The 23,357-nt window shown below is 35.6% G+C and overlaps 2 protein-coding genes across 16 annotated transcripts in view; both read right to left on the reverse strand.

Annotated features, from left to right (window-relative positions):
- LOC127956511 (filamin-C) overlaps positions 1-13,362 on the reverse strand; it is a 46,416-nt gene extending 33,054 nt beyond the window's left edge. For 11 of the 12 annotated variants that reach the window (XM_052554487.1, XM_052554483.1, XM_052554486.1 and 8 more), the window contains exon 1: positions 12,516-13,349. In XM_052554487.1, coding sequence (XP_052410447.1) covers positions 12,516-12,894 — 379 coding nt within the window. In that variant the 5' untranslated portion in view covers positions 12,895-13,349. Of the gene's footprint in view, positions 1-12,515 lie in introns of all 12 variants that reach the window. The other variant, XM_052554478.1, reaches the window with a different exon arrangement.
- Positions 13,363-15,436: 2,074 nt separating this feature from the next.
- Positions 15,437-23,357, reverse strand: part of LOC127956677 (coiled-coil domain-containing protein 136) — a 30,383-nt gene continuing 22,462 nt past the window's right edge. For 2 of the 4 annotated variants that reach the window (XM_052554830.1, XM_052554829.1), the window contains 2 exons: positions 20,856-20,969; positions 15,437-19,051 (listed from right to left, as the gene is read on the reverse strand). In XM_052554830.1, the coding sequence (XP_052410790.1) occupies positions 20,865-20,969 (105 nt within the window). In that variant the 3' untranslated portion in view covers positions 15,437-19,051; positions 20,856-20,864. The remainder of the gene's footprint in view (positions 19,052-20,855; positions 20,970-23,357) is intronic. The other 2 variants (XR_008153614.1, XM_052554831.1) reach the window with 2 other exon arrangements.

Here is a 23,357-nt window from a genome sequence, read left to right on the forward strand (position 1 = left end):
TTTATTAAATTGAACTTTTCTGATATTTTTTTCCAGAAACCGCAGTTTGTTTTGTACTGATTGTGTTTGCACTGATTGAGTCGTACCATCTTTGCTATCCAATTTGTTTATATCATTTGTTTATACGTATTTATAGTTTCTAATAAGATCTTCTAATAAGAATTTCTAATAAGGTCATTCTGTGTTGCCCTTTGAATTATTTGAACGTCGGCCAGTGACGCCATCAGAAATCTGTACAGCTTAGATGCATCAGGTGATTGACGGCTGTTGCTCGGGGTTACCAAACAAACATCGCAGTCTCCCTGGAGGAGAGAGAAAGTTTGCCATGGTCACTAGGACAGAAGAGACCGAGACAATGGCCTCAGTGTGGAAGAGACATTCTGCCTCAGGACATATGCAGCCTACACCCACACACACACACACACACATCGCTTCAAGAGAGAATGTATAATAAATGAGAACCTTTTGTTTCACAAACTGTAAAAGACAAACTAATCAATCAAAACAGAATAAACAAGAGAAAGGACAACTGAAAGCGAGCTGTATAAATAAATGGAAAAAAAAATATGCACCGTATGCACGGAGCAAACGGTAATTAAAGGTTCAAAGGCAAAATATGCAGTCATAATTTTCCTATTATTCCCTTAAAGCCATAAAACACAATGCAGCATGGCTGTACAATACAGTCAAATAAAACACAGTTTCAACACACACATACACACAGTCACAAAGTGAAAGTCCTGGAGGACTTGAAAAGACAGACAATGCAACAAAGCACATGACATCAATATCAAAGTTGAGATCTGAGTTATAAACACTACTCATAGGAGCCTGACAGACATAGAGCACATCAATAATAATCTCTATTTTTAATAATCCAATAATCTTAGAGGATCCATTGGTGAGCAAACAATACATCTTGGATGACCTGAAGGTGAACTTTTTGGATGAACTATTCCTTTAAAAACTAAAAAAGTGAATTCATATAAACTGGAACCTCTTGACCTAAAAAAAAAAAAAGTATAATTTGTTTAAAGACCACCTTGTTGAGCTAAAGCTGACAATTGCGCAAACATACATTAAATTGTGTCTTGACACAAAAGGCTTGGCTCTAAATGCACAGGGTTTCATCTCAGTTCTGTTTTCTACTCAACAGCTGCCGTGTTCATATGAAGAGGTCTGTTTGAAGAGAGATAGAGATAGATAGAGAGAGAGAGAGCAGGGATTCCCCCAGTAGCTGTGGAAAGACAACATTCCTGTTATCTGACTTTCTCCAAGAGTCGCACACAAAACACAGAGCAGCCTGAAGTCACATCCTGAAACCGTGGACACTCCAAATATTCAGATGACTTTCTGTTAGCGTGTGTCCATTGTCAAAGAGGTCAGGTTCATGGTTCTGTGGACAGGCCGGAAAATATAATTCCATTACTGTGTCTCTCCAAGAGGGAAAGATAGGAAAGGGGGTGGGATGAAGACATCATGGACACATGCCATCAACACTCACATTTTCCACAGGATCTTCAAAGAACAATGGAAGAGTGTTAGAGATACTGCAGAAAACACACACACACACACACACACACACACAAATCAAGCAGCTAACATTTGATTTGAATGACAAGCCCAAAGCCAAAGTACCAAGACACATGTCCAGCAAATTAACTTTTCACATGGAGAAATAACTATTAATAGTTAATATGGCTACTGTCTCTTTCAGAGTGACATTCAACAATAATCTGATCACTATGTAATATAATTCATGTATTGTAAAAATGTAACATAACTTTACTATTTTAGTATATTTTAAAATGTATTTTATTCCTACGATTGTAAAGCTGATTTTTTTAGGATCATTACTCCAGTCTTCAGTGTCACATGATCCCTCAGAAATCATTTTTTGGAATCATTTCAAAATATAAAAGTTTCAAAAAGTTATAGAAGTTAAAAATTTACTTTTAAAAAAAATGCACAGTACCAATTTTAATATTTTATATAAAAGAAATGTCTGACAAAATATTTTTGAATCTAAAATTTCTATAGAACTAAAGCCTTATGTCTAAATAAGTTTTGTTCCAAATTTGAAGTTGATATAAAAAAAAAAAAATTGAGGTTCTTGTTAGATTTTATTGAGGGTGTTATACCACACATAGCCATCCAAACTCCAATTCATTTTCTGATACATTTTTTCTGTCATAAATGCCTATATTTCTCAGTCAATATTAGTTATTTCACATAATATACACCAAATATGAAATCTTGAGACTCAGACCTTTCTGACAAAATGTAAATGTTTGAAGATTATAAACAGTTTTGATTCTAAAAAACCATAATACATTTTGTAATATATGACACTTGAATCCACCCACTACGCTAAAAGATATTGAAGTCCCATTTCCATGCTAATGCAATGTCCAATTTCAAAATAGTTTTCAAAGGATGAATTTTGAGGTTTTAAGCTTTCCAAAGATAAATATGTGATAAAGACAATGAAGAAAAAGCACCAAGTGGCCCACGGGTGGGCAGGTGACACTTATGGGGTTTAAAAGAAAAAACACTGTTTTGAACAGTAAAATATAACATTACATAGCATATATACAGGCAAGCACACTTCACAGCACTCGTGGGACGTAGTGCCAAAATTTGTTCAGTTTACTTCAGGACTTGCTGTCTTTGCGGTCACACATTACATCAGAAATACAACTGCTGCCAGTGACGACAGGAAACATCTTTTTCTAAGCCAATAAGTGCCACTTAGACATGAGCATCCATGTCACTGCATTACATTTACTCCTGAAACAAGAACAAGCTGTTACTGCTTACAGGAATGTCAAACCGTACAACAGTCTAATGGATTCTGACCTAACTTTATGGAAAACGTGATACTTTAATTGACAGACATGTCTCTAATAATTTATTTCAGAGTACAGAAAGAAATGTGTGGTGGCCCAAGTTGCCAAATGCTGCAAATCGGCAGCCGTTGGGAGCGTTTTCAAGGCAGCAACGGACTTCCCTCACCAGAACGCATGAGGTCAAAAAGAAATAAACGCTGAAACCCAACAGAAACAGCGAGTCTGGACAATGACAGAGCAGTTCATTTATCAACGTCCTTTGCACGTAAACACATTTTTACACACTGATACATCATCGTGGATATGGAAACTGTGAAAACAGGCATGGCGCCTACGTGTTGACCAGATTGCTTTACTAAATACACAGCTCTCTGTGAAGCAGATCAAAAAGTGATCCAGGAGAACTTCTGCCCGAAGAAAGACGAGAGAAAATAAAGATCTTCCCACATACACACACTATCTTGAGATATGGCACATCATGTGTTATGGCAGGTGGTGTGTCTTCGAAAGTCCAAAAAAGACCATCATTGACAATCATTCTGTTGTTTTGCCACATGGTCCTGTCTAACCTGTTCGAGACCATGGACAATAGGAACAACACTTACACAGCTGACCTCACGTATCCCACAGATGTGAGAACAGCTGGATAAACTGTGAGGGTGTGATTAAACAAAATGGCACCAGTAGGCCTCTAAAACAACTCTTTGATGTCAAAACTTGATCAAAGCAATAAAACCGCCTGAAACAGTGACACATTCACCTCTACCTTTCAAATGCAAAATATATCCATAACCTGAACCCCCTCAGCTAAAGTGATGGACCAATCCATTTTTATGAACCAATTCCACCAATAGCTCTGTAGATTTCACTAGAATTTGACATTTGTGTCACATGACTTTCATTTAAAGGGACGGCTCACCCAAAAAAATCATTCATTAGACCGGTAAATTTATCTTCGGAACACAAATAAATATATATTTTGATGAAATCCGAGAGCTTTCTGACCTTGAATAGACAGCAACGCAACTAAACTTTTTATGACCCAGAAAGGTAATTAAGACATCATTAAACATCAGTGGTTCAACCATCATGTTTTGAAGCTATGAGAATACCCTACTTTTTGCACACAAAAAAAAAAATGCAGGCTATATTCACACCACTATTCACAAGAGTACCATGAAGATGATTATCCGAAGATTAATGAAGGTCTCACGGGTTTGGAACAACATGAGGGTGAGTAATTAATGACAGAATTTGCACTGATGGGTGAACTAACCCTTTAAATCCATTCAGTAGAATTGTTGCTAATTGGTGCAAAAGTTGTGTAGTTTTTCCAGTCTCAAGTACATATCAAGAAAACAATGTGGGGTTAATTTTCATGCAATGTTTCATAAGAGGCATTCATTCCTGGGCTTGTATGTTTAACTCTCGGTTATTCCTCTTCTTCAAGTCAAATGAGCAGAAAATAAGCCTGTCTCCAATGTAAACCAGTAATAAAACACTGTAATAAGTCTGTCATTACTAAGGAGGCCCAAACCGAGAGGCATTTCCCTCCCCAAACCCAAACTCCAGTGGAGGTATTTCACACAGTGAAAAAGAAACAATGGTAACTTCCACCAACAGGGGAAAACAAAACACAAAATCTTTCCTTTTTTGCCCCCTTGTTCTTTTTTCCTCAACGTTTAGGTGATAACATGCATAAAACATTTCAAAACAAGAAAAGCAATGTTGGACTCATTTAGAGAAGGGGAATGTGACTTTTTGAGAAAGACGGTGGTTTTGTTAATAGTGAGTACAACAATCAGGCAATCTCCTCTCCTGAGTGAACCCAGTCAGCTGCCGTCACAGCTGCTAACAGGCATCCTAAAGCAACTGATGTGCTCAGAGATCTGCCCTCCCCCTCATGGGCCTAATGCACACACACACACACACACACACACACATTCTAACTGTCTGTTGCAGCATGCATTCACCCCCTCCCCTCAATCCTTCAACAAAGCTTCAGAGTTGAAGTTCCATCCAGAACAGGCACATAGGAGCCTTTGTCCCAGTCTCCCTCCAGTGCGCCTGAATTAAGACAGACTCCGGCACCTCAGGGATCAGGAAAGGACATCTGAAGCAGTTACTGAGAAAAGTATGACTAAAAGACGGTACAAATGTTGTAAACAAGTACACATGCACTATGGATGATTAAAGGATAAATGTTTACATGAGGACTTTACTACAGCAAAGTAAATATAAATATGATATAAATAATAATGATTACAAATAAATAAAATTATAGAAAATAATTATATAAATAATACTGATTATAATTATATATAAAATTGTAGAAAATAATATTTAAAAACAAATTAATAATAATTTGAAGACAACTTTGCCGAACCTCAAAATGTGTAAGCCAAAATCTGTGGGATGACACAAAATGCTGACTTTTACTAACAAATAAACAGAAATATCTGGAAGCAACATGAAGCAAGAGTTGCAGTATGATGATTTATGTATACCACCAACATTTTAATAATTCAAAGCTGGTTAATATCATAAAAAATAATGCACAGTCATTTTAATGGAAAATAATATAAAAAATAAATACAAAAATATTGATTATAATTCAATTTAAACTATATAACATTATGTAAAACTATTATAAAAACAAATAATAATTTGAAAATTAACTGGAAAAATACTAAATACTAAAATATTTTTTAAATTAAACTCAAAAGAGCCAAACAAATATGTTGTCTTCATTATTTTAATGCAGTGCTGAGAGAAAGAATGAGTTAAAAAGCACTTAGAGTCAATCCTGTCTGCACTTTAGATCACATTTCTAGAAACACAGACAGACACTTGAGACACAGACACAATCCTTTATGTTCCTTCAAGAACTAGCGCTCTGTAACAAGCCTATAGCCCATTAGCTGTGCATGTCTCAGCCATTTCAATGCTGACGTCCAACAAGAACACATCAAGATGCAGTCCAGGCTCGGGATGTTGTCATCGATTGTTAGTCAGAAGGGATTTTTAAATTCCTTGTTAAGCTTCGTTTTGAAAAATGCTCTAAATGACGCCTGTTTCTCTTCGTGGAATCCACTAAAAGTCTCCCCCTCATTAGAAAAGAGAAGGTAAAGGTCTTTCCAGAGTTATGAGGGATAAAGTTCAAATGGTGAAGACCTCTTCCACTAAACCACAATCAAATGGACGGAAAATATCTGTGGCATTTGCTAAGGCTATCATTACTATTACTATTACATTACTTAAAGTATTAATTCTAGGGAAATACCTTTACATCATGATATTAGTCATTTGTCTATTTATAAAGCTCGGTTCAATCCTCAGGGTTTAGTCAGTCTGTGTCTGGAGAAAATGAGCGAGGCGAAGACATTTGACCCTGTGGACGATGAGGGATTTTCTTGTCTGAGTCAATCTGGCAACTCAGGGTCAGGCAGCTGATGACATCATCACGCCTCTGACAGCCCTCTGTGCCTGACACTGCTGACACCAAACACCCCAGAGTGCACTTGGGCCGTCGGGTTCCCCGACTTACAGAGAACACAATACAGAAGAACTGCTTTATGTCTGCCAAAGACTTGAGACTGCCAAAAACACACGAAGAGCTGACAGATTGAATAATACGTTTAAAAAAAAGAGAGATTTCAGAGGGCACTGGATTCATAGCTGTTGTTAAACACCTGCTAGAGACTTTCATGGCTGTCAAATCAGCAAACCAGTCATGATCTTGACCTCTGACCTCACCTCTAACCCCGACAGCCGCTCCATTACTGCAGAGATAGAGTGACATTCCAACAACAGACACATCCACGTCTCTATCACTCCTGCATATGATCACAGGTTTCTATACATTTTATCCTAGTTAATTTGGTACCCTTAATTTTTATTCTAGTCATATTCTATATCACATTATTGTTGTTCTATCTGTAATTCAAATAATTCCAAATAATTTCATAATAAAATTGTATTTATATAATTGTATAAAAATACATGTATTATATGTACTGTATTTGTATAAACAGATCATACTTACAGTACAATACTATTCAGAAGTTTGGGGTCAGTGAGATATTTCAAAACAAATTAAATTAAATGTAAAATAAAATATACAAAATATATTAAATTACAATAAAAAAAATTATATTGTGAAATATTACCACAATTTAAACAAACTATTTTTATTTCAATATATTTTTTACTCCAGTATTTTAGTGTTATGTGATCCATCACAAATCATGCTGATTTGCTGCTCAAGAGACATTTCGGACTATTATAATTGTGTTGAAAACAGTTTTGCTACTTAATAATTTTGTGGAAACCATAGAATATATATTTTTTCCAGAATTATTTGATGAATACAAATATTAAACAGCTTTTATGTAATGTAGAAATGTCTTGTAAAATTATAAATGTATTTTTGGTGGCTTTTTAAATATAATGCATCCTTGCTGGATTTAAAAGATTCATTTATTTTTGAAAGCCCAAAATCTAAATAACACATTAAAGAAATAGGTCACCTACAAATATAAAACATTTGTCATCATTCACTCAACCATGTGTTATTCAATACCTCTTTTTATTTGAAGATATTTCCAAATACTGTTTTTGTCCAAACTCAAATGTTCACAATATTCTTTTGTGTTCCACTGAAGAACAGTTCAAATTAAATTCTGTCATTGTTTACTCACCTCTATATATATTTATATAAACTTTTTGGTGAAATAAAGTACAGCTTTAGAACAACATTTGATGAATGATTAAAGCATGACAGAATTTTCATTTTTGGTCAAACTACCTCTTTAAGTTGAGCAACCAGTCGATTCTGAATCTCAGACGTGCATTAAAACAAAAGTTCCTGTTCTACAATGTGTAACTCTATCCAAACAGCACCGAAAGCAGCTGAAAACATTGGAGAGGTTCAAATATCACTTACAGCACAGATGAAGCCCCAGTCAGCCTTCCAGCACCCCATTCATAATCAAAAGCGACTCGCCCTTTTTTCCCTCGTCTGCTTTCCATCATTTTCGGATCTCCTACATGGTCCTGGAGTTTGAGGATGCGGTTGGATTTATAGAGTAACAGAAGATTCCACAGCGGGCGTCAAAAGATATCCTAAATAAACCCTTCTGATATTGTGAGGCCTTTTGCTGTCATGAACTTGAACTGAATACTATAAACCTTTAAAATAATTCTCTAGTAGCTGACCTCAAAGTGTCTTTTTTTAATTTAGAATGATTAATAATCCAAATGCAACCTATTAGAAATAAATACAAAGGCTGTGTTTTACACCACATGGTGAGTTTCCCACATTCAGACAAAGGAACTAAGAGCTGTTGCACAACCGTTCCTCACAAACACCTGATATCCGCCTACCCAGGATGCACCTGGGCCATCTGCAGCCTTGATATGCAACATTTTGCAATAAAGCAACACCACACTTTAGGTTTTCTTTACCAGAGATATTAATAAACCTAGTGGGACAAATTGAGGAAAGCACTACAGCGGTTCATGTCAAATCTCTGGTGGGAGTGTGTGTGTGTGCGTGTGTGTGTGTGTGTGTGTGCTTGAACATTCCAGTGGACTGACTAGCCCTTGACACATGGTAACAATTAAAGACGCTGGAGGACACAAGAGAGAAAGAGGGAGACCATGTTTGCAAAAAAGACTGCTTGTTGTTCTTCAGAAAAAGAAAGCCTGACTTTTGGATACTCTGCATGGAAATCCTGTTCGTGGCCAAAGATTACATAGAGCTGAGTCCGGAGATAAACTCTGGGAGCCGACCAAAAAATCTAACATGCAACGTTCACCAGAAACAATGTCAGAGGTGAACTAGAGGGTCGAATCGATAAAGTCACTGCTACTTCTCAGTGTAGAGCAGCAGAGGAAAAATCTGGTTAATGGGCCAGGAAAGTGTTACATGCAGAGAAACAGAGCGTGACTTGGTAGAGATAAGTCACTGTGCTGATAAGCCACCAAAGCACTTCAGGAAAACATGCTATGACTTCAATTTAAATCCAATGAAACTTATCCTCTGGGATACAACATCTCAACAGAGACTTCCTTTCACATTGGCAACAGGGACATTCACTTCAGAGAGAAACACAGAGACAGCCCAAGTGCTAAACTGTCACTACATCTTAGATCCGCTGATCATGGGCATGTAATTTAAGTCTTGCAAATATAAACATTTAGTTTCGTGGTAAATTTAACATTGCCTTTGCTGTTCAATCTCTCACAAGTCTGTTTATTTTCAAATGTCAAGGTGGAAAACAACATTTTGCTGAAACTGCAGACTAACAGTAATTATACCATGGTATAAATTCAATTTAATACAAATAAGTCCAACAAATGAAATAATAATAAACAAAATATGTGTTTATTTACAAATGTCATTTGAAGTAATATCTAATATGAATAATACAATTCTAAAGATAACATAATACATTTAATTATATTTCATTTATTGACCCGCAAATAAATATTGTATTATCTATTTTACAGCAAATATAATGTAGCAGAAATATTACTGTAATTGACTGACAGAAGATAGATGTTGCTCAAATTAACCATTAATCACGTTTATGGCAGAGCCAGTAAAAATCTGAACTGCTGAAGTAGAAAAAAAAACACCCTCAAGAAAAGGAAAGAGAATTATGTGAATCATGTGCTTATCATCTCTATCCCATGACTCACTCTTTCTCTCTCTTACTATCCAAAAGAGCTCCAGCAACCCCCTCTGGGTCGGTAAGACTATTTAAAGCACCTGTTACTAGATGGACCCCAGAGCGCAGCTGTCTATCTATCAATCACTCACTCAGGGGCTAAACGCTGAAGATCCCTGTCCCAGAGCCATCATCACTTACACCCAAAACTCAAGGGTTTTCTACTCCTATTTTTCCACAAACTGCTTGTTCACTTCTTAATACGAAAAGAAACTATCAGCATTATTTTATGCACTCTGGCGACTATATTATATTTAGTATTTTCCAAATGAAAAAAATCACTGATCATGGTAAAACTATATTTTACAGTGCCCCTAAAGGGACATATTTCAAAACTTTCGCATTCACTAACAAAACTTTTGCATTCTCTCACAAACGATTATGCTCCCCTGAAAATTCGCTCGCAAAAGTACTGAAATATAGTTTTTCCATCTCATATTATTTCCATCACAAAAGTTTCTCAGGTGAACGTTTTGTATTTATGTATACATGATTTTTGTCTTGCAAACATAACATTTTAGTTTTGTGGCAAATTGAGTATTGTTATTGCTGTTCAGTGTATCATTAATTATTTACAAATGTTAAGATTACAGATGTTTTTTTTTTTCAAAGATTAAATTTTGTTGAAATTGCAAGAGTAAAAATTTCAATATAATAATAACTATGACAAAACTACTACTTATTTTAAAAAAATCGAAATACAAATAAGTAAAACAAATGAATAAATAACAAAAGAAGATTTCTTGTGCAAACCATTTGTTCGCTTGCAAAACTACTGTATACTGCATTTCCTAAAAAACTTTGCATTCTCTCCCATAACTTTTGTATTATTCCAAGTAACATTGTGGTTTCATGCAAAACAAAACAAACACACAGTTTTGTAAATGCTAAATCTCTAGGGGGGACACAGTAGAGTCGCAAGCAAATAACAAAGTTTTGCAAGAAAACAAAAAAGCATGGAAATCACCCAAACCCCCCCCCCCCCCCAATTTCATTCTGTTTTACCATCACCATGTCCCTTTAGGCGCTCCGTATTATTTCCAAATATGCATGTAAATGCATCTAATTCTATTTTAACACTTTCAGGTACATCTGCATGAGCGAATGAGTGTGTAGTAATAAAAAAATGAGGTGAGTGGTATTTCCTGTAGCGGCAGCAGGCCAACACCCATGTCACACAGTTCACACACACACACACACAGGGTTTCTTGGACTAGGGTGCGAGAGTTTTTCCTGCACCTCTGTCACCCTACACTCTTGCGTAAGGGGAGTTCTGAGAGGCAGGTGCCCTTCTGGAAAGATCCGTCTCATTGCCAACGACAGCCGGGCTCAAAGCACTGCGGTCATGTGCCAGCGTGTGAGACGGTTGACTCCTTCCCCCAAACCCAGTAGGAGGCTCACATCTGCAGTCAAAGTTCAATCAAATAATCATTCAGTGCCTATCAATGGCTAAAAGCCAGTCTTTATTATAAACATACCAGCCCCACAACAGTAATAGGAATGAACGTTGCCCTTTTTCTGTTGTTTGAAAGAATGCCATGCTGCCAACTCCTGACACCCACCACTGAACTATCAGAACAATATAAGGCTTTTGCCACTGCAAAAAAAAATGTATAAATAAAATGGCACTGACCCTAAAACAGATCCAAGAGTCATTTTAAAGAAGCCAAGATGACCCAGAAACAGCCATTGTACTTTTTTGACATATGTCTGATGATATTTGGTGCACTGTAATAAAACATTATGAAGTTATCTCAGATCAGCCACATTTAACTGATATTAGTTTAGTATCAGACTGCCAGTGCACTAAAAGTACTGGAATATCTTTAAATACAAAGAAATATAATTAATAAATGCAATAAAACAACTTCCCAAAATTGCTTTCTGACATATAATCAATAATTATTTCATGCCTGCATGCCCTTTGAGGTGGATCCACAAATCCATTATAAAATTGATCTAGAGCAGAATTTAGGACCGTGTCCCAAAGCCTAAGGGTACAAAATGCATCCCAAAATGTAAAACTACTGTCCCGGGATCTCTTTTGGTCTCATATAATATTGAATATGATCATATCAACAGGAGCAGCTGATGTCAAACGACAATCAAAATTTGATCTATAATTTAAGCAATAAAAAGCCAATATTGGGTCACTTTGAGATTATCTGCATCGGATGATTTCCAGCATCTACATAAAAAGCACATATATTTAATGTGCATTCAAACAAACATCATGAAACTCTGATTTTTATTTGAATGGACATACACTTCTAATCTGTCATATGTACTGTATACTGGCCTTAAATTTGCTTTTCAATGAAAAGTATTATAAAGTGTTTTTAATGAGAACATTATTATGCAGAGAAGGCAAAAATCATTCACATTTTTGAATAGATAGTATGAGCTCCAGCTGTACATTCAAAGGAGAAAAATGAGTGTGGGCAAACTAAAATAATACTTTAGAGCTTCCAACACAGAATTACAACAAATGAGGATCAATATTTAGTGTTAAAATGGAAAACAGACCCATTATGAGTAGTCTGCGTGGTCTGGCCCTAATTAAGGCTTGATCCCACCACAGAACGTTCAAACAAACAGTTGAGGTGCCCTTCAAAATTATGTTTGCTTTACATGCAAGTATACGTTTCAAGGTTTTTAAAGAACGTTTCACTAGCCACAAAAGTTAGATTACAAGTCATAGTGTGCTAAGTAAACGCTCGCGAATTTAGAAGGACGAGGTAACCATAGCAACAATACGCGTTCCATTATGGAACGGCACATAATCACAGTCACTTAATTAAAGTTTTACGCATCCTTTCATTTATTATAAATATCTTTAAGAAAGTTATGGTTACCTAAATTGCATAAAATCGTACCAAAGCGCGTTTACCACCAAGTTGAGCGCATATTTACGCAATGAAACAGCACTTACCTATAGAAACCAGTTTGATGTGTTCCCTTTCCAGAAACTCTAGCGCGACGGACACGTTCTCCAGCTTCATCTGCCTGAAATTGGGTCTGGCGTGGTACTTTCTGTACATTTTCTTCTGGCTGAGAACTTCCAGGAGCCCGATGAGCTTGAGGCCGTCGCTCAGGTCCTTCTGCAGGTCGTTGATCTTCTTGTTGAGGCATTTCAGATGCTCGTTGCACCACCTGGTGAAGGTGTTCTGCTGGATCTTCTTCCAGGGCGCATCCTCCGCCAGGTCCTTCTCCGTGGCCGGCATCTCCTCGTCTCCGTCCTCTCCGTTGTCGGTGCCCTGGTAATACTGCGGCGGCAGCTGCTGGTCGAAGTATGTATTATTGCTCATCATTTTTTTTTTCCGATGTTCTCGTGCCCCCCTTTTTATACGACAATCAGCGAGTTTTTACAGCGCGAGGGGGGAGTGGGACAAGCGCGCGCACGCTACTCTGAAGGGGGAAAAAAGAAGGAAAGAAAACGAAAGAAAGTTTAAGAGCGTGAGAAGTATTTCTCTAGAACCAAACCAGTTTTGAACTAGTTTTAAAGAAAGAACGGTTGCTGTGCGAATGTTTTGCGTTCACTTTTTAATTCCTCCAGCCGTCACTTTTCAGAACGCCGTTTGAAAAAAGTTCGTTCCTGCTTTATTCGCGTTCGAAATTAAAGGAAAGACGGGGAAAGCGACGCGACTTCATATACTTGAATGGTTAAATGAAGCATGAGGCGCTTTAAAACTCTTGAGACCCCTCCGGCAGGGCTCACACGTCAGTCTGCTGGATCTCCTGGTATGCTGCTGTCATCGTGACCATATAGAACTGCGCTATGGATGGGGGATTCTCTAATCTGACCGAGATAGTGATACCGGCGCCCGATTGGGCGAAGCGCACAGCGGGGAAGGGGATTGGACAGACCCCGAGCGCCGCGACAGTTGTGACTGTCATTTTTATTTTTAGAAACCCCAAATTGGGCACGTGGGGGCTGGAGTTGAGCTTGTTGTAAAACTTGGACTCTTTTTTTAAAAACAAATGGGGCTGGAAAAAGCAAATGACAGCATAATTATGTCAGTGAGCCATTTTAACACAGTATGCTAAATACACATCAAAGCATACCAAGGAGAAGGGATGACAGGCTGTTTATTAAAAACGTATAAATAGTTTGACAGTTTATTAATGAACAATATTATGGCTGCAGTTGACAAAACCTCTATTCCAGTCAATGAAGTCATACACTGTAAAACTTCATAGTCATACACGGAGTCATTTTGTTACCTGTATGTTACAGTTCTTAACTACGTCATTAAACTAGCAGTTTCTCTAAAATGCACTTTGGATGAAAATAAATGTCAAATGCATAAAAACATATGAATGTTAATACATAAATATCTAGTAGCCATGTCACAACAAATATGGAACACATAAAACAACACTTTTTACATAAAATTCAAATGAGTGCTAAAGTTTGTTAAGGTTGTGTATTGTTTAAATCAAAGACTTTCAGAGCATGTTTTTACAAGTTATTCAATGTGTTACTTTCTGTTTCCTTGTAATCAACTAGCAATTTCTGAGTAAAAAGGATTTATTTTGCTACTAAATTGTCAAATTGTTCAGTGTATCAAGGTAACAAGAACAATACTATGGTTTTATGGTACTTTTTTCAATGAAATGTTTACAATTTTTTACAGTGGTCATTAACCTGCACTTTAAAAAAATGTTTGGGTCAGACATGGACCTACCCCAACCATTGTGTTAAATTTTTAAATTCAGTTTTTTAAACAAAACGGTCATTTTGAGTGTGTGCAGGGTTTCTAAATGTATTCTTTCATCTTATAAATCAGTTCAAATGTACACTTGATGAAACACATAAAATATGTATTATTATGCAGTTAGATGCTGCATGGTTTTACAAAGTTTAAAAACGACCTTCAATGAAAAGCACAGGCCTGAATGTTAGAAAGCACCATGAGAACTATTTTACATTTTATGCATGATCAGGATTTTAATTAAGCTTTGATTAATTGTGCACTAAAATATGATTACTGATTGTATTAAATGAGTTTAACAGCATATTGTACCTAGAGGCTATGGATTTTTTGATTATAATAACCTACATAAGGAAGACTAGTTTAGTGTTTGTGCCATAAGACTTTAGACTCAGAACCTTATTGTTACAAAGATATGGCCATATCATGTAAACAATGATGGCATTATTTCAACTCGTTTACAAACTGGTTTCTGACCCCAGGTCACAGTGCTGTAAAATGTCACAACCTGGAAGCTTGTATCATTTGACATGTTATACTCTCTGTGTGGTTTAAACATTTTATGAAAATATTACAAACATCTAACACAAAGTTCGGCAATAGAATAGTCATACGACTGAACTCATTACAACAACACACTGTGAGATATTATGGGTCTGTACGGAAATGTATATACAAGTAAAAGTGTATGTAAGACACAACGAGTTCTTGTAATTCACAGTGTTTTCTCCTGTGGTGAACTGTGACTAAACCATATACATGCATCTGGTTCAGTATTACTGGAAAAATAAGACCCCCATGGACACCCTGTTTCATGTGTGATACATAAAAAAAACATAAATTCTAAAGAAATGAAACCTCTGACATGCAAAACCCAGAAATAGAAGAGGTTCATATACTTACAATGAAGTCACAGGCATGACTCAGAACCTCAGCACACTTCGATGTGAACTGACAAATAAAACAGATGGGAATGTCAGAAGAAAGAAGATAGATGAAGGGGGACATCTGTTCATCATTTAGTGAAAGTCATGGATATCAACTCACCTTATGATTCAACAACAGCCTGAAACAAAATCAAGCTCAAAGCAGTTCACTGATCTGACAGAAATAAATGAGCACATATATTGCATCATGATGCTCTGGATAAACTACTTTATTAGTTGCTGTTCATTTACAAAATATACATGGTTACCAAAATACTTCAAATTTCATTATTTTTTTTAAATAAATGCCTTTTAAGGCGAGACAACATGTAAACATGTCAAAGACACTGTACAGAACAGTTACAATTACACAACCACATACAGACACACAGCAGCATCGCCACAACATCTCCATACATCTACCACCTTCCGGCATCCAGTAAAGCGCCATTTACAAATGCATTTCTAATGAATTTGTTAGTCTGTACAATTTGCAATTATCTCAAAAACCAAAAGACTTTGATAACAAGATAAACAGAACAGAAGGGAGAACCGGAGTGGAGAATGGACTTTAAGGAACAGTTCACCTAAAAATGCTGTGGATGTGTTTGTTTTTTAATCAGAAAGATTTGGAGAATTTTAGCACTACATTACTTGCTCACTATTGGATCCTCTGCAGTGAATGGATGGAGTCCAAACAGCTGATGAACAAGACCATAATTGATCGACTCCTGTCACACTGTTGGATTATTCTCATATTTTTATCAGCTGTTTGGACTCTAATTCTGATGGCACCCATTCACTGCAGATTATCAGTTGGTGGGCAAGTGACGCAATGTTAAATTTCTCCAAATCTGAAGAAACAATCTCCACATTAGGATGGCATGAGCCCTGATAGTGAGGGAACTATTTCTTTAAATTATCATATAGACAATACGACATTCAAAATTCATTGATAAAGTGAATCATTTTATGCAATAGTTCATAATTAGGTCAACTTGGAGAAAGCCTGGGCTTTCCAAAAGTTGATTGCTCTGATTGCATATTTGGAAATATTTTGGACAATTTCTAATCATTATGGTGTCATCCACAGCAAAAGTGTAGAGAGAAAACAAATTAAAAGAGGACATAAATGGCATTGTTCTCCATCTTCAACACAAAACAAAAGCAAACAGTTTAAAAACTGGGTTAATTTGGATTTAAACAAATCGTGCAAGCTCTAATCGTACGAAATCGTCACAGGAGCTAAAATCTACCACTGGTTTCTATCACTCAGCATGCAGAATCTACTTCCACAGACATGCAAATACACAATCTGTACATATTACATCATTTACAAGTGCTGAGTGGAACAGTAAAATAAAATTCACTCTTATCGATGTGAAAATTTTCATATGCAATCTCATCAAAGTAACAAACCTTTTAATGCAGTGCAGGACAAATAGCACTTTTTTAATTGTTTTGACAAATCACTTGTGTAGCATGCACTGTGTCATAGAAAGTCAGCTGACCATTGAAACATTGAGCATTCAGTTGTGCTACCACTGAGTTTTGAGTCTATAAACAGGAGCAGAAAACGGCACTGGAACGACTTTGGGATACGGCAGATATTCCCAAACACTCAACAACAACTAATGCCAGGTCTTAAAACCACACTACAAAGATCACTGCCACAGCGCTAGTCAGCCGTCTACAAGCACATATGTCTACTATGATTAAGTCACTTTGATAAGAAGTCTACTTTGTGCGGTTCGTTGAAAATGACACCAAAAGACATCAGGTGAAGACAAATTGTGTGTATACCAGAAATGATTATATAGCAATAAATACTGTAAATATAAAGTCAAAGATTTTGTTCATAACAATAGTACCTCAAGGCTTAACGCATGTATTTACTAGAACCATTACATGGATATGAGTTCAGTGACACTATTATTAATCTTCATAAAAGAAGGTACAGCTGTTATAATCCCAAATCTACACAAAGAACTCAAATTTTTAATCTCTGATGTAAAAAGCTACATATAAGTACACATTTCTCAGTTTTAAATGTCTTTAGTGAAATATACATCATTTAAGACACGTTTCTTACCATTATAACTTTTTTTTGTGAAAGGCAGTATGGAAGTTTCTGCTTCTAGCGTTTATTATTAACTAGATAAACAATTCATGCTATTTATTTATGCTACAGATTTCAATTGCTTTGTAAGAAACATCTTTGTTATGGTTTTTCTGTAAGGGTTTTTGACAGTAATTCTCAACTGGTTTGACATCAAGTGAAAACCAAATACACTATAAAAAAAAATGTTGTTTTAAAAATAATGTCAAAAATGTATATTAGCGTGAACTGCATAGGTCCAGTGATATGTTGATATAATTTGGGAAGATTTACTGACTACAAAAAGATATGCATTTCAGTTCATTATTTATAAGCTTTTTCATTTTGCTACAGTATTTTAACTTTATTTAAAAATAAATGACCTGCGATTTATTTTTGGGTCCCGGCACCAGTTGAGAACTACCAGTTCATGCCATTTTGTTCTTTCTGTAAAAAATTTCCAACTCTGTCAGATTCCTTGCAGAGAAGAGATTGTATAGACATAGAAGTCCTCTGTGTTTTGTCATTGCAAACATGCAAAAAATAAAAATAAAAACAACAACAGCAAATAATCAGCAATGCATCGTGGAATTACAGTAGATCTGTGCTTGTTCATTACACTCCTCTCAGAATTTTTTTAGTGTTCTTTTAGCTTGTACGTTATTCAGTCTTTGTATAAAAATATCTATCACTCTTAAGCATCATTTATCAATCTTCACACACAAAATCAATCTACAAATTTCATGTCTTGGAATAAACAATTCAGCTACAAAAATATCTATAAGTTTAAAATAAGCATGGTTACCTTCTGCAATAACCTTAAACCACCTGGAGTCTTCAAAATCTGGATTTTTTTTTTCCAGCAAAATTAATGTAAAAATGACAAATAGTATGCATCACATGAGTATTCTCCTTTGCTAGCATATAGAGAAGTACTGTACAGTTAACTACAGAGCTTTTGAGTTAGAAACCAAAGAGAACATGCCATGGTCTAAAGTGAAGGAAGTTCTCGGTTATTGAACCTAAACACAAACAATTCTGACAGTATTGAGACTTCGGTACGTAATTATTTTAAATGGGAAGATCCAGGAAGATTAAATAAGTACTGCATGCTCCTACCTAATCGAAAAGCAATGAAGCACAAAGCAATATGCTGCATTCAAAGCATTGTTGATGAAGAATGTTGTCCTCTTCAGTCCCCAAGAGATCAGGAATCTGTTTATAGAGGTAAAATGTGCAAATGTTCTAGCGTAAAGTGATAAGGCGAATAGTTTTGGGGAAGAAAAAACAACTGAAGAAATGGAAATCGAAGAGTCAGACCAATCAGAAGCACTTGGAGTCGTCCTCTGTTCTGGCCATTTAAATACCCACAGCATGGCGTCAGTGACTGTAGCACTGCAGGTCGAAACAGATATGATTGTCTACAAAAGCAGAGGAAAGCAGTTGAAACAGCAAACAACCAGCATCATAACGCACACCAAAAAGCCATGAAGTTTGGAAGCCATTTGTTATAGTGTTCCCGTATGTCCCAGGCGAGTGATGGTTTTCAGTTCCCATTGGTGGTTAACTGTGGTCGGGTGATAGAATTGTGTACCATGGGCAGAGTGGGATGATGAGGTCACTTCCTGTCCGGCACTCAGGCCAGAGCTCTGGTGAAACTGGGAATGAGAAGAACTGCTGCTGCTGCCAACGCAACAACCATCACCAGGTTCCAGTCTCCCTCACTCTCCTGAGGTCAATGAGAGGAAGAGAATGACATCAGAGGGAAGAAATATTTACATCTTTTATATTTTTCCTCTCACACATACATATATATATATATATATATATATACATATATATATATATATATATATATATATATATATATATATATATATATATATATATATATATATATATTAATGAAAAAAAATTTTATTAGATAGATATATGAATGTCTTCTGAAATATTGATCGGTAAGTGTTCTAAAGCACTGCCACATGAAACCTAGACATAAAATAAAATAAAAAATAAAAATAAAAGATAGATAGATAGATAGATAGATAGATAGATAGATAGATAGATAGATAGATAGATAGATAGATAGATAGATAGATAGATAGATAGATAGATAGATAGATAGATAGATAGATAGATAGATAGAAAATACACACAATGTATTAATTATATTTGAATGAAATATTTAGTATTATATACACATATAATTTTAAAATTTTAGGCTGACAATATTTCCTGTATCTCTGATTTTGTAAAAGTAAACTTTTGCATATTTTAATTTAAATTATTAACTTTAAAATCTGTGTACTTTTTTTCTAACAGAGAGGTTCTGATGTTCATATTTCATATTGGCATCGCCCAAACTGAAACAGGTACAAACTCACAAATTTTTATGAAACTGAAACACAAATGGTTGCATAAACTTTTTAGACTGGTTTTAAAAAGTTACCTATTTTCTTTTTTTCCAAGACTGGTCATAACTTTTTTTAATTCAGTTATGAAAAGGTAGAGTTTTCTTATTTGTATTGGAAGAGTAAGACTGATTACCCCTTTGGTAACTGCTAGTTGGTCAGACTTGTCCTTAAGACACAGTCATGGTGGCTAAGTTTACGCAACTGGCCACAGAGTTTCACAATTTTTCTCTGGCTAGAAAACAGTGAATGAAGTTACAGAGCTGAGGTGGTTTTAATTGAAACTTCTGAGGTCTTGTTGTTTATTTCCAGTCATCTTCTGTAACAGCACCGGACTTGAGAGCTATATATACCCATCCAGAAATGTGGAGAGATACAAAGCCAAGAGCAATGACCCAGTAAAAACTCCAATCACTGTCGCACACGTTCTCTTTTGCATACTCTATTACTCTCTCTCCATCTGGTGTTGTGAGACTGGCAGTGGAAACCGCATGACTGTCCAGCAGAATCAAAGAACTGTGTGTATGTGTGTGTGTGTGTGTGTGGCTTCAGTCGGGCCCGCTGGGCAGCAGAACTGTTGAAATCAGAGCTGTGTCATGCATTTGGCTGGGATAATAACGTTCTGAATTCTCAGAGCATTTCTGAATATGACTTGATTTTTGATGGTGCCAAACTGAAGAACATAAGAAATGTCTATGATGCAGAACTTCTGTCCAAACTACAAAAGCACAATTTACTTTGGCAATGTTCTAAAAACAAGTCAACCCCCTTTGGGAACGGGATGTTTTTTATGCTTTTTCTGTATACAGGCTTACTATTACTCAAAGAACTGACCCATTTTTAACGTACTCCATCCTGAATGAGGGTTTCTGTTTTGTTTAGGAAGGTTTTAAACCTCTGAAATGACAGGAATAAATACAACTACAGGGTTTTTCAGAGTAGTTAATTGCAAAACTATGTTTGTGAAACAATGTGCACATCCATAAAAGGCCCTCGTAAGGAACCATTCATTATGACTTATAAAAAGTGACATTTTGACCTTGATAAAGATGAGTTTCACAATACAGGAGGGACAAAATGCTCATCTCTGGACTCTTACAGAAAGAAAAGGCAAAGCCATACCTTTCCCCTTTAGGACAAGAGCTCCTTCCAGCAGCACCATATCAGGCCCATTATTACAACCATTCCTATGAAGGGTATGGAGAGAATAGGGCACTCAGACGAAGGAGTGGAGCTCTGAGGAAAAACACAGGGGGGTGCAGGGATGGAGAGAGGAAGAGGAGGAAGAGGTGGTGAGAGGAAAAAAAAAGAAAAAAATGACAGACACTCAAAATAAGATCATGATCACACATGGGAGGTTTGTGCACATGTGGAAATACAAGTAAAGTAAACATGGAAAATAATAAAAAAGTAATAGAGAGAAAGAATGAAGAGTGTGAGGATGAAAGGGAGAGAACACAACCAGATAGATAGATAGATAGATAGATAGATAGATAGATAGATAGATAGATAGATAGATAGATAGATAGATAGATAGATAGATAGATAGATAGATAGATAGATAGAATTGAGAGGATAGATAGATAGATAGATAGATAGATAGATAGATAGATAGATAGATAGATAGATAGATAGATAGATAGATAGATAGATAGATAGAATTGAGAGGATAGATAGATAGATAGATAGATAGATAGATAGATAGATAGATAGATAGATAGATAGATAGATAGATAGATAGAATTGAGAGGATAGATAGATAGATAGATAGATAGATAGATAGATAGATAGATAGATAGATAGATAGATAGATAGAATTGAGAGGATAGATTGATAGATGGATAGATAGAATTGAGAGGATAGATAGATAGATAGATAGATAGATAGATAGATAGATAGATAGATAGATAGATAGATAGATAGATAGATAGATAGATAGATAGATAGATAGATAGATAGATAGATAGAATTGAGAGGATAGATAGATAGATGGATAGATAGAATTGAGAGGATAGATAGATAGATAGATAGATAGATAGATAGATAGATAGATAGATAGATAGATAGATAGATAGATAGATAGATAGATAGATAGATAGATAGATAGATAGATAGAATTGAGAGGATAGATAGATAGATAGAATTGAGAGGATAGATAGATAGATAGATAGATAGATAGATAGATAGATAGATAGATAGATAGATAGATAGATAGATAGATAGATAGATAGATAGATAGATAGATAGATAGATATGCCAGCAGTTTATCAGGAATCATCAAATTTGTTTGGAATTTGATATAGTTCAGTGTGCGTCGTGAGCGTATGGGTGTTTATGGTATGTTTATGTAGGTGTTCAGTGGTTCGAAAGCAACAGAACAAAGCAATGAAAGCCCACGGGGGAGCAGGGAGACAGGAAAATACACCGAGATTAGATACACAGCAAAGATGGTTAAACACAAAATGGAAACCTTGTGCTGATAAACACAGAGCTAAGGTCGCCATCTTGGCATTTAAAGATCCTTGCCCACACCGCACAGCCAGCCCACTGTATTAAACCAATGTACCGGGTTAAATCTGTCGACAGTATCTGGGACATGTTGTTGAACGCTACAGAAAAGAATTCAGATTCATCCTTCAGTTTGTATAAACAAACAAACCAAACATGTTGAGAGAGAGCATTGTGTCTTTCCCTCATCAGTTTGCACGGTAAGCCCATCTATCAACTATCTACAGTATGTTTTTATACAAAGTGAAGGACAAGTCAAAAAAAAGAGCACAACCATGGTATATGAAAATTGGGAAAAGAAAAGGTGCAAGAATATGTACTTCAAGTCATTCAGAAGTAATAAACTAACCTTCCCATAAATCATCATGAATGATAAACAAATCATTAGAATATATAACACAGAATTATATATATATATATATATATATATATATATATATATATATATATATATATATATATATATATATATATATATTATTTATTTATTTATGTATTTATTTATTTATTTATTTTATAAATTTCATTTCATTTCATTTTACCAAAAAAAGTTTTTTGTGAATATTTTTGGTTGTTTAAATTTCATTGCATAGCTATACATAACCACTGACTAATAGTATAAAAACAACATTATATATTACATTAATATACAATCAAAAACCATTTATAGCAAAACCAACATGCAAAAATATTCAAAAATGTATAATGTATGCAAATGTTTAAGTAGAGTGTAGGGAGAGTCCTATCCTTTATGGCAAAAACACTTTACATAGCAAGCGACTTCTCTGATTGGTGGATCTTTGTTTTTCTTTTATAGGTAGTACAGTTCATAAATTAATGTTGCAGTTAATTAAACATATATATTTAAACAAAGTGACTTTTCACTAAAAAAATTTTTTGCATATTACAGATTCTGTCGATAGAGTTCCATTTGTATTTAACCCAGAACATTCCTTTAAGGAATCATGGGAGTTGTAGGCGGCAGAACGGTGTGAGTGAGGGGTTAACCACACAATTAAAGTACAACTATGAAGGACGGATGATTGACATGGGACAGGGTACTCAGACTGGACAGACTCTTTGATAAGAAAAAACTGGAGAAGTTGGAAAAACTTA

The sequence above is a fragment of the Carassius gibelio genome, chromosome B4, assembly GCF_023724105.1.
Source record: "Carassius gibelio isolate Cgi1373 ecotype wild population from Czech Republic chromosome B4, carGib1.2-hapl.c, whole genome shotgun sequence".
Classification (NCBI taxonomy): Eukaryota; Metazoa; Chordata; class Actinopteri; order Cypriniformes; family Cyprinidae; genus Carassius; species Carassius gibelio.